The sequence below is a fragment of the Mandrillus leucophaeus genome, unplaced genomic scaffold (assembly GCF_000951045.1).
Source record: "Mandrillus leucophaeus isolate KB7577 unplaced genomic scaffold, Mleu.le_1.0 Scaffold915, whole genome shotgun sequence".
NCBI classification, from domain to species: domain Eukaryota; kingdom Metazoa; phylum Chordata; class Mammalia; order Primates; family Cercopithecidae; genus Mandrillus; species Mandrillus leucophaeus.
The window spans coordinates 536,240-553,431 of NW_012109975.1; the positions used below are offsets into that span (position 1 = coordinate 536,240).

Below are 17,192 nucleotides of genomic sequence, written 5' to 3' on the forward strand. Positions count from 1 at the left end.
CACCATGTTGGCCAGGTTGGAATAAAACAAAATTTCTGATCATGTTTTTGAGTTGGAACAGGCTAGTCTCCTAAAACCTGTATAATGTTTACAGAGAGAATGATTTTCATAATAAACATGTGGCCCTGCAAACTCATTCTGAATAATTAATGGAAGATTACGTTTGTGGCAATTTAACATTAAATCTACTTTATTTTATTATATTCTTAGAAAATTGATTCATTTTTTTTTCAAGAACCTTTTTAAATTGACTAGAGGTTTACCTCATTTAATAACGTAATATTTCATAAGATTATATTACAAAGCATCTTCTTATCCATTTTAACTTCTTTTATAATATTAGAAACTACCTGTTTCCCTGAGCCTGTTTCTTATTATAATCAATTATCCACAGTGAGAATTATCAGACTACTCAGTGCTCATTTTATTCTGATTATTGCTAACTGCATGTATGCTGGTTAGACATATATTCAGAGACTATAAAATATAATGTCAATAAAATATATACAATGTATTATAAAAAATTCTCCTGAAAAGATACATTGAAGAATAAACATTCCATATACTATATATTATGTATCTTATATGTATCTTGTATTTGAATACTAAATTACACCACAAACTTTCCTAGTGAAGAGTCATTTTGAGACTTTCGAGAGTTTATAGAATCTTGAGATGGTCTTTCCCTCAACTTCATAGCATGCAAGAGAAGTCAAAGAATCTAGAAACCCAGCCACCTTTTGCGCTTGAGTGGTAACAGTCCCAGAAGGAGCATGAGTATTATTTGATGAATCTGTTGTGCCACCTACAGTTTATTTTAAGAACTGCAGCATCTTGTTCCTTGCTTCCTTGTGTGCTTTTGGTGTCCTCCTGACTGGCTTGTTGGTTTGGTCCTTCATGCAGTACATGGAGATTGTAGCCAGTGAGTACCTCGGCTATGGAGAAGAGCAGCACACTGTGGACAAGCTGGTCAACATGACATGTAAGTGTTGTTGTGGGGACACAGCCAGTTTTGTGGACTTGCTAGAAAAGCAGTATGGTGTTTGCAGTAGGAAACAAGGATGCTTTAAATATTTATTAATGTTTCCACACACAGCTCAGGTGCTGAGCATCCTGGCCAGTTGTTATATTTAGTGGCAACATACAGCCAAAAGGAAGATGTTTAGATTACAACCCTTACCTTGAAAAGCACAATTTATTTAATGCAGGAGAGGCTTCCATAAAAGCAAATTTTGGTAAAACATATTTTTGCCTCTTTTTATTTCTGTTAAAATGTCAGAGACTATCCAGTTTTTTTTTTTTTCTATAAAATTGGGTTAATCATGATACCTACCTCATAGAATCTGAAGCATCCAGAGCGGGAAAAAGAAAAATAACAACAACAAACCTTATCTGATGCTGTGAATGTGAAAACGTTGGGCTGTGAGTGTGAGGTATTCCTTAGTCACTCAATCTTCTCCCGTTAGAGGCTCTTCCCCGCCTTGCTGTCCTGCACTCCAGCTTTGATGAGCCACAGATGTCCTGCCGTGTGGGAGGCCAGTCCGTTGTCTTTGTGTGAATCGACTGGCTCTCCGTGTCTTCCTGTGGGGCAGCACAATGGTTCTCAGATCCGGGCAGAGAAGAGTTTATGGCAAGCCCTGGGCACCAGGAATTCTCTTTGAGGATGACTGTTTTCCTCAGCTGAGGAAACTAGCAGGTTCCTCTCATTTGCTGGCCTTCCCTCTCTTCTTTATAAGTTGAAATCTTTGCAGAGAGGACCTTTGAAGAACAGGCCTCACTTGGAACTGGTAATGTTAAGAAACGTGTTCAAATTTAAGTGGAAAGAGAGGTTTGCCTTTTTTGGTATTTTTAGATTTCATTATTATAATAACATTACAAAATAAATAACAGTGGAGCTTGAGGAGTAATTCTTGGGGTAAAAAAGTAGCCATGCTGCTCCTGCATCTGTTGTTCCTTTCGTGCTGTCTGTATTCCCTTTGCCCTGTCTCTGCCTACCCATATGTACTGCAGATCTGTGCTCCCGGGAGTACTCCCCCTTTAATCTCCAGATGCCTCTTTGCGCTCTTTCTTTCCTTTATAGATATCTTTCAAAAACTTGCTGCAGTCAAAGATCAAAGAGAATGGGTCACCACAAGTGGAGCCCACAAGGTGAGTGGCCCCCGAAAGAGTTAATGGTTCAGCTCCCTATGGCAATCGTTCACATTTGGGAAGTTCAGAGCCTTTGCAGTTAAGTCATGTGTAATTAGAATCCAGAAACCTGGCAGCCTGGCCTAAAATTGTGAATCTTTGTCAACCCTTTTATATTCTTTGCCAGCGTTTTGAGTTATAGAGATATAATAAATACACGTTTTCTGGAACTCCTTTCCTTTTTTCTATGCCATGTAATACCAACTAGGTTTATTGCTTAAATATTACTTGAAAATCCCTGGCTATGTATAAACTCACCCTAGGTGTACATTTATAAATAAGTCAACAAAAATAAAATTGTGCATATGTATACATATAAATTCCATATGGCATGTGGGGCTATGGTAGTTTGAACCACATGTGATTGCCACTGTAGGTCAAAACAGACTATATTTATAGCAAAACTGTTTAGATTGTAACCATGTGGAGCCAAGTTTCAGTAACCTGTTGAGTTTCATATCCCAGGAAGCCACTTTCTAGTGTATATGGGAGTAAGATTGCCTAAAATGTGTTAACACATGCCGCTCATGGTCTAGAGGATGATTCTAGGTGATACACAGGTCAACGTTTTTGTTTCCATAGCCATCTATTTCACAGATACTATTGCTTACAATTGGAAAATTGTTTTGAGCTAACATTAAAGGTGTTCATTGAATATGGCAAAAATTGTGAAAGTAATATGTAATGGATTGAAATTTGGGAAACATTAGAAGACAGAGATAAAAGAGAGAAGAAAAAGAGGAAGGGATCAGATGAACAAAGATAATGGTAACTTTATTAAGATAAAATGAAATCAACTTGGCAAAAAATCCATATACTGGAAACATAAAAATTATCTTTGCAGTCGTTGCACAGGTTGCAGCTCTGACCTGGGACATTTTGGGAGGCACTTTTCAGGGGCACTCTGCATTCTGAAAATGTAGAGAATTTTCCAAGTAAGAAAACCTGCCTTAACAAGAATTCAGGGAAAGCCACTGACAAAATACAGACTTCCAGCTAAGTCATATTATTTAGGATGATGCTTGGGAGCATCAATGGTGCACCTTCAACATCAATTAGAAATCTGAGAGGCAAATGGAATGCTCGATAGTATTCATATCTTCTTTAATTTGGCAAAAGAATGAAAATTTCAATATTTTGTTGAAAAATAGTTTCATAATTTGGAAAGTGACTAGCACAGTGCCTAGCTCAAAGTGAGTTCTCAATGGCTGATCTCCACCACTGTTGTAATTTATGTCATTAATTGTCCCGGTTCTCCCCAGGGTGGGATCAGAAGGGGCAGAGAATACTTGGGCACATGGAAATAGAGGGAAGTATGAGAACCAGGCTGGTCATGTGGCTTGATGCCTTTTGCTTCCTGTCCTGGGCAAGGAATGGCTACCAGAGGTTACTCTCAAGAGTTCCAAAGTAAGGAGAGATGGACTCCTGCATCTGTAAAGAACCGGATATTTTGAATGTTTAATAAAACTCTTTTTAAGAATAAACTTTTATATTGACTACAAAAAATAAAAAAGAAACTGCATAAGGCTTGAGAGGCCATAATATTTTTTCACTATTCTATGGTTAAAGCCATAATAAAATAAACAACTTGATTATATTGACAAAAAGTGTTTATAAAGGTATTTTTAATGCCATGAAAAAATTTCGGTAGATGACATTAAGAAAAAAACATAAGAGAGAGCAGCTTTAACATTATATATACAGTTTGTGCTTAATTGTATATGCACATACATTATAAACTACTAAGCAAACAAAACAAAACAAAACAAAACAAAAAGGTTAAGCCTGTATGATCTTGAGAGGGAAACATTTTGCCATTCAAGTGGCTGGTAATGGAAAATAAATTAATGTTAATGTTGAAAAAAGAAGCTTGTAGTACTTATATAATTAAACTTTATTTTACTTCATTTTTCAGACATTAGTAAATTTACTTGGTGCCCGAGATACTAATGTTCTATTGGGTTCCCTTCTGGCTCTGGCTAGTTTAGCAGAAAGGTAAGTAGTATATTCTGCTATACTTTCCAGTTCTACTACTATAGCAATTTAGGTGGGAAGGATGCAAAATAATCAGTTACTTTGTCAACTACTTAATAAAATTTCTTGATACATAAGTGTGAAATAACATGTTGAAGAGAATCCTGGATAGAAAGCATTATTTAAAAATTTAAACTGGAAAGGCAAATCATAGTTTAAAATTTTCTTTTTATTTCCTGACTGGAAATGTTTACTTAGTCTTTTATCTAACCCTCAGTTACTTCTAATTTCAAAATCACCATAATCTTTCTTTGGCAGCTGAATCTTTTTGACCTTCTTAATTCATTCTTACCTGAGAATTTTAACATACAGAACATTTTCAAACATTTGTGGGCTTTGAAAAATTTTCAAGAAGATCTTTCTCCTTATAAATGTCATGATTATTTTAAGTGTTTTTAAGACAATAAGTGGACCATTGCTTTTCTGTGAATAACATATGATTCCTTTTGTTTTCTGATCTCTTCTCCCAAGATAATATTGGAGCGAATATAAATATAATAGAAATACAGCGAATTTATATGGTTAGCCTTTGTGTCCCCACCCAAATCTCATCTTGTATTGTAATCCCTATAATCCCCAAAATTCCCTCATGTCAAGGGAGAGACCAGGTGGAGGTAATTGAATCATGGGGCCATTTCCTCCATGCTGTTCTTGTGATAGTGAGTGAGTTCTCATGAGATCTGATGGTTTTATAAGGGGCTCTTCCCCCTTCGCTCGGCACTTATCCTTCCTGCTGCCTTGTGAACAAGGTGCCTTGCTTACTCTTTATCTTCCACCATGACTGTTTATGTTCCCTGAGGCCTCCCCAGCCATGCTGAACTGTGAGTCAATTAAACCTCTTTCCTTTATAAATCACCCAGTCTCCGGCAGTTCTTTATACCAGTATGAAAAAGGACTAATACATGGAGGTAGCAAAATATGCTTTTAGTAATTGCTAATATTTTTCAATTTACAGTCCAGAATGTAGGGAGAAGATAAGTGAACTCAACATTGTAGAGAATCTGTTGATGATTTTACATGAATACGACTTGCTTTCTAAAAGGTAGGATTGCTAACAGGAGAAAAAGACAATGCAGTGCCTTTATTTGACAGAAACACTTGTTATTATTTTTATTATGTCGTGTTATTTACATTGTAACTGAATATAATGAGTCAGCTTGGCATTTATTTTCTGTTTAAGTTTATATAAGGAGAATAGAGCAAAGAAGTATATCCATTTATCTTTAGTCCTGCATTACTTCTAGATCTGGACATAGAGACTGATGAAATAAATTTTTGTGATATCATCTTTAATGTTTTGTTTATTGCGTTTGTTTATATCCTGCCTTTTTAGGGAAAGAAACTCTGAGGTGGGTCTATTTTTAGTAATTTCAAATTGTGTATTACAATAAATGATTAGATTGTTAAGATCCATTTGCATTAAGGCAAGTAAAATAAGATAGCAACTGACTTGTTTTGTGATCACCTGCTCTAATAACTCAAAATAAAGTCTAGAGTAAAATGGATTCATTTTTACTTGAACTGCATATTGTTCTAATAACTATCCAGATAGTTATTAGATTGTGCTTAAACAGAGTTGCAATCTACATCATTTGATATTTAGTTGAGTGATTTTCTAAAGAGGCAAAAGAGATAAAAAGAAATCTCAAGCAATGAAGCCCTGACACTTAACTCATAGTAAATCCTTTTGTATTCTTCTTCAAAACTCTCATAAAAGAGCATTAAATCTAGATAATACTTATAGACTTGTTTATCTGAACAAACCAGGTTCTAAGCTTGGTACCAGGTGTTGAAAGCCAAAGATGAATAAGTTATAAATATGTAACGTAGGAGAGGGTCAGGCAGCGCTATAACTGGTACAGTAGACAGATGCACAGGGGACTCTGGGAGCACGGAGCAGAGACTTCCCAATTAGAATGTGGAGTCATGCAAAGTTTCCTGGAGGAAAGAGGAGACATCTGGCCAGAGAGAGAGAGAGACAAAGTAAAAACAGAATGTGCTTGGACATGGAGGCATGAAATTGGGTGTGTTAGAGGAATGGGATGGTTGGGCACAGCAGGAGCACAAGAACGAAACTGCCAGAGAACTAGAGCAGATAGTTAATGATAAACTTAAAATGTAACTAACTTTGATCAGTGTTCTATTTATTCCAAGACCTGCTCTAAGCACCTTGCATATTAACTCATGTGATCTGCACACTAACCCTATTTTTCCCATATTTTATAGATAAGGCAACAAGACACCTTTATCCAGGTCATGCTGGTCTCTGATAAATAACAATGTGAATTTTATCATAAACATTATCGGGACTCGTGGAAAAATTTTAAGCATGATCAGATTTGTTTTTTGAAAGATCACTTTGATAGCAGTGTATGTGGGAGTGAGGTGGGGGTGTTTGTTTATATTCACATATTGAGATCCACTTACAACAAGGAGAGGATGTTTGGTGTAGAAAGTTTGTGAAGGTGAAGAATACTATTTATCAAAGAACATTTATTATTAATGTCAGAGCACAAAATTTGGGAGGGAGAGGAGCCATAGATAATCAGTTCAGGGGAAAGGAATGAGAACCCAGTATGGGAATGAATATATTGGAAAGGTAGATGAAAGAAGGGTTTATATCTTGAGCGTGACCAAGGATTACAAGGAGGGGAGGAGCAGGGGGGTTAGCTAGCTGCCTGATGTTCAAGAGCATCCCGGAAGTTACCCAGGAAATAGAAAACACTAAGAGCTCTTGACTGACTGTGGAGGAATGTGAAAAGAGGAATATGTGTCTTGATGCCTCCCAGTCTTATGGCTTGGAAAACTGAAAATATTGTGGTGCCATGAGTCAAGGTCGGGGATATAAGGTGAAGAATAGACCTGGGGAGGAGGCTAATGACTTTGAGTTTAGGGGTAGTGTGGTGAGTACTTGTGGATCATCCATGTGGCTAAAACTTCCGGAGGTTAGGAGCAATGCCTGGGCTGAGATCATGATGGCAAGGTAGAAAGAGTGTTTGAAATCCTGGGAATGGATGACACTATCCAGGATGAGAGTGTTTAAGGATGAGACTAGAGGACTGAGGATGATTCTATAAAACATTTATCATCATAATTTTTCATGGCACAGCCGAACCTTGTGTCTGTACCATCAATTTAATGCACTTTACACTGAGTATATAGTCACTGAGTGCTTTGCCCTTAATTCCTCTGCATTGTAGTGTTTTTGGCATTTTCTATGAATGTCTTATTTTGCAATTACATAGTAAGTTTCTGAAGACTAGAATAAGGCTTTTAATTTTTTTTTTTTTTTTTTTTTTGTCTTTTTTTTTTTTTTTTGCACAATGCAGATCTCATTGTTTGTCCTTGATACTTATTTGCTGGTCAGTAGTTTTTGTTTTTGAAATAGAGTCTCGCTCTGTCACCCAGGCTGGAGTGCAGTCGCAAGTGACCTTGGCGCACTGCAACCTCTGCCTCCTGGGTTCGAGCAATTCTCCTGCCTCAGCCTCCCAAGTGGCTGTGATTACAGGCACACACCACCACGCCCTGCCAATGCTGGTCAGTAGGTTTTTAACCAGACCAATGATGATGCAACGAGCCTATAATTTAGAACAGTGATCTGCAAACTATGACCCACAGGCTAAGTTTATTCCACTGCTTATTTTTGTAAATAAAGATTTATTGTAACACAGGGATGCTAATTTATTTTTATATGTTGTCTATGGCTGCTTTCATGCTATCAGCATAGATGAGTTCTTGTGACAGAGATTGTACGGTTAGTAAAGCTAAAAGTGTTTGATTTTGATCGGGCTCCTAACAGAAAATGCACGTTGACCCATGACTTACAAAATGTTAGGGTTATATTTAATGCACTGATGATAGCTTTAGTCTTAATGTAAAGTCATCAACTCATGATATTGTGATTCTCACCCCCACTCTCCCCACCCCTTTCAGACTAACAGCGGAGCTGCTGCGCCTACTTTGTGCAGAGCCCCAGGTGAAAGAGCAGGTGAAGCTCTACGAGGGGATACCTGTCCTCCTTAGTCTGCTCCACTCCGACCACCTGAAGCTGCTCTGGAGCGTTGTCTGGATTCTGGTACAGGTTTGTGAGGACCCTGAGACCAGCGTGGAAATTCGTATTTGGGGAGGCATCAAACAGCTTCTTCATATTTTACGAGGGTGAGTCAGAGTGGGCTTTGGCCTACTTTGCCCTATGTGTTGAAGTCTGGGGACTCTGTGACGAGATGGCAGATTGGTGTGTGCTCACCTCGTTCCCTTCTGCTTTGGGGTTTCTTTGGTAATTCATGCCTTCCGCAGTCATCTATACTTGTCACAAGCATGTTCTACATCAATGTCAGGGGCATTCATCTTTTAAATTCCTTGGGGACCCGGATATATTTATCTTTGCATCACCAACCTCCAGTACAGTGCTGGGAATGTCGAAGGCCATCAATCTGCAAATATAGTGAAGGCTGAATGGAAATCCAGTAACCTAAAGAAAACCTTTGTCTTGTCACCTTTTCCTTGAATTAGTATACGCATTTTGTCATTCCAAGTATAAAGATTACTAATATTTTCCTAAAATGTTTGTGTGTGCACATATATTATTATCTATAAAGAGAAAATAAAGCCTATATGAAAGGAGCAGGTGTATAATCCTTATTTTTCAAAGATGATATCATTAATCAAGTGGTTGCCATGTTACTAACTCTAGTCCAGTTCTCTACTTTTCTCTCAATGGTCCTCTAAGGTGGGCATCATCTCTCTTTTAAAAGTAGAATTCCAGTGACATTGTAAGTCAGAAGCATAGAGAATGGATAGTTTAGTTTCCAATTGAAATTCTCTAGAAGCATGTTGCAATCTAACTCCTGTATTTTCTGAATTAAATATATTGAAGTATTGAATAATAATATCTTGTGGTACCATCCATGGGAAGATTCTATTACCTAATGTTGTTTTAAAGTATAATTCAGTTCTATGGGTGCTGAATCAAAGTTAAAAAAAATGAGTATGCATATTTGAACTAGATCATGTTTATGATCTGCAGTACATAAATAAAGCTCATTTTAATACAAGCAGAGGGACTTATCAATTTTCATATAACTAGATATTGTCAAATCAATATTGTTATGACTTTGTACTTGTTATGCTTCTAGGGATATTGCAGAACTGTGTGTTACCAACTTCATTTTCTCTGAGGGAACATTCAGAAGCATAAGAACAGACTGTAGAGACATGAACAGTCACTTTGTTAACAATATCTGTCATTACCTAAACAAAGAAAAAAATTTATAGACTGTTGGCAATCTACTTGCTTTATGAATGTGACATAAAGATATCAATACTTTATAGTATAAATTATAAGTCATTCATTAGTGCTGTGACATAATAAGCCAGCCCCTTGGTCAAAATAATTACAATTGCCAAAGGTTTTTTATTTAGGTTTGTAGGATGACGATGGTAATGATGATCATGGCGGTGGTTATATCTTTATTATTGGACAACCATACCTATTGCAATAGGTGTGGGTTGCCCTCTTGGAGAACAGCTGTTTTCTTAAGAATAAAATGAAATTCTATAATAGTTAAGCAGAATTTCAAAGACAAAACCTGCCTTTTTCTCGTATAGAATTGAATCTAGCTTTTCTCTTTTGCTCAAGTCATAACTATCCTTGGTGAAAAAGAGGTCTTTCACATCCAAAGAATCATTTTCCAGTCCATTTTGATGGTGCAATGTTAGCAAACTTTTCCCTGGGATAATGACATATTTTAACTCTTATTCTATGTTAAATATGTGCTGGTGCTCTGGGAGAATTTATTACCCCAGCTGGATAAACAGTTTCCTTTCAGAGCTCGTTCCTGCCCCTGGGCTGACTGCAGCTGGCACTAGGGGTAAAGGTTGCCAGGCTGTCTTGTGGCTTGACTATGAACACCACTGTTGTCAGGGCAGTTTCCATGAAACTTTCTCATGCCTGTTCACCTGCCGTCCCACACTCAAAGGCAGCTCCCAAAGGGCTCTCTTGTTCAGGTGAAGAGATCCCTACAATTTGAGTTTTAAGATAATAATGTTGACAGATAAGATCGCCACCTGTGATGTCCCTAGGCTCAGCTCCATTACCTTCCCCATGCTCATTACAGGGAGGACACTAGTGGACCCAGATGACATGAGAGGGAAGTCAAGGAAACTCCATCCATGTTACATTTAGGAACGGAGAAATCCAGGTGGAGTTGCTGCTATAAAAAAAAAAATACATGGAAAAAAATGGTAACTATGTAAAATAAAAGACAACAAAGCAGGCAAAAGACAGATGAAGAATCTATTATGGAAGAAAGTGCACAGAGTAAACAGAAAAGCGAATGCTTTATTTCATCAAGGACATTAAGCAGAGCATGAATTTATGAAATGAGATTAAAGATGAAACAAATTTTGGACACAAAAAGGGGAGAAGACTGCAGAGCCAGGAAAGAAAGCAAGGACTGAATAACACCTACAGAACCGACAAATTAGCTAGATCACCAGAAAAAAAATAGAAATAGTAAAATGTAGGGTAAGCTTGGAAAAAATTACATATAATGCAGAAGAAAAAGACCAACGAATAAAAGAAATTAGAAAATGAATGATATGCCCAATAGAAGAAGACAGGTTTTCAACATGTGGATAATTGAGATCCTGGAAGTACAGAGTAAAATGAAAAGGGCTAAACTTTTCCAAGGTATGATAGAAGAGAACTTTCTTAAAATAAAGGAAGATTGCAAGTTCATGGAAAAAGAAAACAGAGAATAATCAAGACTAAGATGTATTCAGGTGAATCAACTCCAGGAAAATAGAAAATTCAAAAACAAAGGTGGCCATGTAAAGCAGTGGGGAGAGGACACTTTTCAATAAATAGTGAGGAATCAGTTCAGTAACCATAAAAAAAAAAAGATTCTTACCACACACCATACACAAAAATCAACTCCAGGTGGATTGGAAAGTGAAACAATAATGAAGCCTTCATGACCTGAGGGAGGCAAAGATTTCTTGAATGTGACATAGAAAGGACTGACGGTGAAGGGAAATTGATAAATGGTCTGTGCATTAACTTTTCTTTTTCAGAGACAGAAATTTTGTTTCTGATCGCTCCTCCATCGGAAGCCTGTCCAGTGCAAATGCTGCAGGCCGAATTCAGCAGCTTCATTTATCAGAAGACTTGAGCCCTAGGGAAATACAAGAAAATACTTTCTCTCTTCAAGCAGGTGTTTATGTTTTATTATTTGATATGCTATAATTTACTATGTTGTATTATTATTCACTATTATAGATTAGTATAATAGTGTTAAGTAGGCACAATTTAGAAGTTTACAAAAATGTGAGGTGAAATCCACGTGGATGCTGGAAACTTCTTGGTCCCAGTGTCGGACTTGTAGATGAATGATATAACAAATGTTTTCTTTGCCTTCTATGTTCTGAACCCAGAAAGAGATAAACTCAGAAGTCAGAGATAGGGAGACAAAACATTAGCTTTATTATGAGGGAAACTGGATTAGGGGATGCAGCTTGATCTGTGGCCGGAGTCATGCTTTCTAGAATTTTCTAGATCCCAGAGCACCTTACATAAGGGGGAATCTGCAGTGCACACATTTGTCTCACCAGGTTCAAGAGAATACCTTCCCCATGCTTCTTGAGCTCCAAAGAGAAGACTGAAAGATGCTGCCCTGTCTAGGATTTTCACATGCAAGCAGGAGCAGCAATGCATCAATGCTTTTTGGCAGGGCCACCTTGAGCAGTCATGCAGTTTGTGTCCTGCCTGGGGGCACCTGGCCTTTGGGACAAGTGGAGATACAGTGCAGTTGGTGCACTGTAGTGCTGAGTGCTGAGTGCTATTGGCCAAGTTGGGTGCCCCAGAGCAGCCCACAGAAAGGGAGCAGAGAGGTGTGGTGTGGGCCAGCAGTAGACAGGGGGACTCTGAGGGGAAAGAGCAGACATTGCGGGAGAGGAAACAAGGGAGTGGGGGAGTGGGAGAAAGCAGGCTTTCCTTGCTGTCTACTATTTTCTCCTGAAGAATACAGAAGATATTTCTTCACAGATGTGTGAAAACAAGGACATAGGATCTCCTCAAAATGCCATTACTGCTTACTCTAAAAAGACCCTGTCTCAGTACAAGGTCTTGTGCTGGGGGTTTACTGTTTGAAGGCTCCCCAGAAATCTAATCCAGCAGAATCTCAGAGCTCTAAGTGTTTCTAGCAATCATTCAAAGAGTGGGTGAGATTGATAGTGATAGAATTCAGAAGAGCAGCTACTTAGATGTGGAATTATAGGGGAATAAATGCCTGAGAAGGGGCACAAGGAGCCTTTGAGAACTGGAAATATAGCCTACACATTCCTCTGGGTGGAGGATGGTTACAGGGCACACAGATATGTAATATCTCATTGAGCCATACACTTAAGATGTGTTTACGTTATACAGCTTATTCTATACCTGTATTAGTCCATTTTCACGCTGCTAAAGACATACCCAAGATAGGGCAATTTACAAAAAAAGACGTTTAATGGACTTACAGTTCCGCATGGTTGGGGAGGCCTCACAATCATGGTGGAAGGCAAGGAGAAGCAAGTCACATCTTACATGGATGATGGCAGGCAAGAGAGAGCTTGTGCAGGGAAACTAAGTGCACTTTCATGGGTTTACAAAAAAAAAATTTTAAAAACCGTCAGATCTCAAGCGAGACTCATTCACTATCAGGAGAACAGCACAGGAAAGACCCGCCTCCATAATTCAGTCACCCCCCACTGAGTTCCTCCCGTGACATGTGAGAGTTGTGGGAGTTACAATTCAAGATTGAGATTTGGGTGGGGACACAGTCAAACTATATCATTTTGCTCTTGGCCCCTCCCAAATCGTATGTCCTTACATTTCAAAACCAGTCATACCTTCACAACAGTCCCCCAAAGTCTTAACTCATTTCAGCATTAACTCAGAAGTCCACAGTCCAACACCTGAGACAAGGCAAGTCCCTTGCCTGTGAGCCTGTAAAATCAAAAGCAAGTCAGTTACTTCCTAGATACAATGGGGTACAGGCATTGGATAAATACAGCTGTTCCAAATGGGAGAAACTGGCCAAAACAAAGGGGCTACAGTCCCCATGCAAGTTCAAAATCCAGCAGGGCAGTCAAATCTTAAAGCTCCAAAATGATCTCCTTTGACTCCATGTCTTGCATCTGGGTCACACTGATGCTATAAATGGATTCCCATGATCTTGGGCAGCTCTACCCTGTGGCTATGCGAGGTACAGCTTCCGTCTTGGCTGCTTTCGCGGGTTGATGTTGAGTGTCTTTGGCTTTTCCAGGCACACAGTGCACACTGTCAGTGAATCTACCATTCCAGGGTCTGGAGGACAGTGGCCTGCTTCTTACAGCTCCACTAGGCAGTGCCCCAGCAGGGACTCTGTGTGGGGACTCTGACCCCACATTTCCCTTCTGAATTGCTGTAGCAGATGTTCTCCATGAGAACTCCGCCCCTTCAGCAAACTTCTGCCTGGGCATCCAGGCATTTCCATACATCCTCTGAAATCTAGGCAGAGGTTCCCAAACCTCAATTCTTGACTTTTGTGTACATGCAGGCTCAACACCACATGGAAGCTGCCAAGCCTTGGGACTTCCACCCTCTGAAGCAACAGCCTGAGCTGTACCCTGGCCCCTTTTAGTCATGACTGAAATGGCTGGGATGCAGGGCACCAAGTCCCTAGACTGCACACAGCAGAGGGACCCTGGGTCCAGTCCATGAAACCGATTTTTCCTCCTAAACCTTCAGGCCTGTGTTGGGAGGGACTGCCGTAAAGGTCTCTGACATGCCCTGAATAAATTTTCCCCATTATTTTGGGGAATAACATTTGGCTCATTACTTATGCAAATTTCTGCAGCTGGCTTGAATTTCTCTTCAGAAAATGGATTTTCTTTTCTATTGCATTGTCAGACTGCACATTTTCCAAACTTTTATGCTGTATTCCTCTTCTAAAATTCAATGCCTTTAACACATTCAAGTCACCTCTTGAATGCTTTGCTGCTTAGAAATTTCTTCTGCCAGATACCCTAAACTATTTCTCTCAAGTTCAAAGTTCCATCAGATCTTTAGGGCAGGGGCAAAATGCCGCCACTCTCTTTGCTAAAACATAACAAGAGTCACCATTGCTCCAGTTCCCAACAATTTGCTCATCTCCATCTGAGACCACCTCAGCCTGGATTTTGTTGTCCGTATCATTATCAGCATTTGGTCAAAGCCATTCAACAAGTCTCTAGGGAGTTCCAAACTTTCCCACATTTTCCTGTCATTTTGTGAGCCCTCCAAATTGTTCCAACATCTGCCTGTTACCCAGTTCCAAAGTCGCTTTCAAATTTTCTGTTATCTTTTCAGCAAAGCCCCACTCTACTGGTACCAATTTACTGTATTAGTCCATTTTCATGCTGGGCAATTTCCAAAAGAAAGAGGTTTAATGGACTTACAGTTCCACATGGCTGGAGAGGCCTCACAATCATGGCGGAAGACAAGGAGGAGCAAATCTCATCTTAAGTGGATGGCAGCAGGCAAAGAGAGGGCTTGTGCAGGGAAACTCCCATTTTTAAAACCATCAAATCTTGTGAGACTCATTCACTATCATGAGAACGGTGCAGGAAAGACCCACCCCCATAATTCAATCACTTCACACCAGGTTCCTCCCATGACACGTGGGAATTGTGAGAACTACAATTCATGATGAGATTTGGGTGGGGACACAGCCAAACCATATCAATACCTAAATAAAAATGGAAAATAAAAATTAAAAACATAAAGGGTTAAGAGTAGGGTTTGAGTTTTGACTCCACCCTCATTGATGGCTATATGGCCTTGGGCAAGTTCCTTAACTTCTCCAAGCTTCAGTTTTGTTTATGTAAAATGGTGATGATAATCATGATATCAGTGATAGAAGATCATTGTGAGAATTCTATGGGAATATATGTAAAATCTTTAGCACACTAAAATGGAATTATCCTTTATAGGAGCTCTGTGCTATAGAGTCTGGCATACTTCTGAGAGCACAAGTATTTCAGTGCAAAATGCCACCAAAGGCTGCCACAGTGGCTGTCAGGAGGCAAGAGTGGTGCTGTTTAGGGCTGGGGATTTAACGTCTGGCAGACTGGGGCTGCACTCCTGATCGTTTCCACTTACTGGTTGTGTGGCCTAGTCTAGTAACTCTTTGAAACTGTTTTCTCACCACTAACACTGGTAATCATAGTGCATACTCTTATTATAAGGATTGAATTGGATAATATATTTAAAGCATTCTTTTATTTATCAACCATTATAGACATATTTGTTGAGCACCTGCTGAGTGCCAGGGCATGTGTTGGGCACTGGGGATTGCAATGAAATGGACAGATACAGTACTTGCCTCCTGGTACACAGTAAGTTCTCAATAAATGGCTGCTGTGGAATAGATGTGCACAGGAAATACATGGAGAGGAGAATTAGAAGCCATTACAAGCCAACTTCTCTTCTTCCAGAGCTGTGCCAGAAGGAAAATTAGTGTTTCTTGAGGAGTTACTTTGCTAACAAGCATAGCAAAATAATAAAAATACCCTGTGGAGCAAGAGTATTCATGTGAAAGTGTATTTATTGTAATGATGCACACTATGCATTTGATTGTTTTCATTCCAGCCTGCTGTGCTGCCCTCACTGAGCTGGTGCTCAATGACACCAATGCCCACCAGGTGGTTCAGGTGAGAGCACTCCTTCTCAAGGTCAGGTCTCCGTAACCCTTCATAATCAACTCACCTTGTGGTGCAGTCTGTATCCCAGAGCATAGGTTTTGGGATCCCATCATGTGATTTAAAAACTATTTTAACGTTTCTCATTTCACTAACAGAGTTCCACTTTATATTTTGTCCTTCCTCCTTTAACTCACTTGACTTAAAAAGGACCGACATGTGGTTAATTGATGTTTCTTCATTATGTTATGTGCAGTACTTTTTATTTTATCTTTCTAAAAGGGATACTCTGAATTGCTTTAATTCTGGGCATGTAGAATACCATAAGGTAAGGACAGCAGTCATTTTGATTAAAACTATGCATCAGATTATTAAGTTAGAGATGATGATTGAGACACAGCAAACAAAATATTTATTGCCAAGAAACTGACTTTGCAAAGTATCATCCACTAATTAATCTACGGTATGTACAGCTATATATACATGTTTGTGTATGTATATATACACATAAATATAAATTAATGTATCTATATAAATAAATATACACACGTATATGTACAACCCTTGTATGGGCTTCTATTGCAAAAGTTACCTCCTACTTAGTGAATTTTACAGAGAAAACCTTTTGATTGTGTCAATATGATATCCAACTTCAAAATACATGCATGTTAGTAGGGGATCAGCTGATCAATGATTAAATTAGGACATGAGAGAAACTCAGCAGATCGGCGGGTAGTTGATAAAGCAGGGCATTTGGAGTTGGCCAGACTGCGGTTTAATTCCTGGAATTATTATTTCTTGGCTTGGCTTCTAAAAAAATAATGTATCTGCTGTAAGTATTGGTTTTCTCACGTATAAAACAAGGAAATTATAGACTAATTTCACAGAGTTGTTACAGAGATTAGATGCGATAAAGCAAATAAGGCTCTTTGCAGTTATAATATGAATGCCTGCATACAGTAAAGATTAGTACATTATATATTTACTAGATAATAGAAAAGTGGCTGTAAGGTATTATTATTTGTTCATTCCTTCATGTATATATTTCAATTAAAAAATCTAGGAAGATGTCAAGATTATAATAAAGACATAAATTAATAACTGAAATATAACGTCTCCCTTTACCGTTGTGGTAATTAAGGATATAAATAAATATTAAAGATATAATTCTAAGATATTGGGACACCTTTACTCTGTCCCTTTTTAATCTCTCATTCTTTGTTTTTAAGGTATTTGAATCACTTTATGTTTATGTACTTTATAATAATCTT

At 38.6% G+C, this 17,192-nt stretch overlaps 1 protein-coding gene across 3 annotated transcripts in view; it reads left to right on the forward strand.

Moving 5' to 3' along the window:
• NEK10 (NIMA-related kinase 10) overlaps nt 1-17,192 on the forward strand; it is a 281,170-nt gene that overhangs the window by 66,938 nt on the left and 197,040 nt on the right. For all 3 annotated transcript variants that reach the window (XM_011969857.1, XM_011969859.1, XM_011969858.1), the window contains exons 9-15: nt 904-982; nt 2,081-2,148; nt 4,103-4,182; nt 5,177-5,263; nt 8,155-8,379; nt 11,296-11,435; nt 15,872-15,933. In XM_011969857.1, coding sequence (XP_011825247.1) covers nt 904-982; nt 2,081-2,148; nt 4,103-4,182; nt 5,177-5,263; nt 8,155-8,379; nt 11,296-11,435; nt 15,872-15,933 — 741 coding nt within the window. The remainder of the gene's footprint in view (nt 1-903; nt 983-2,080; nt 2,149-4,102; nt 4,183-5,176; nt 5,264-8,154; nt 8,380-11,295; nt 11,436-15,871; nt 15,934-17,192) is intronic.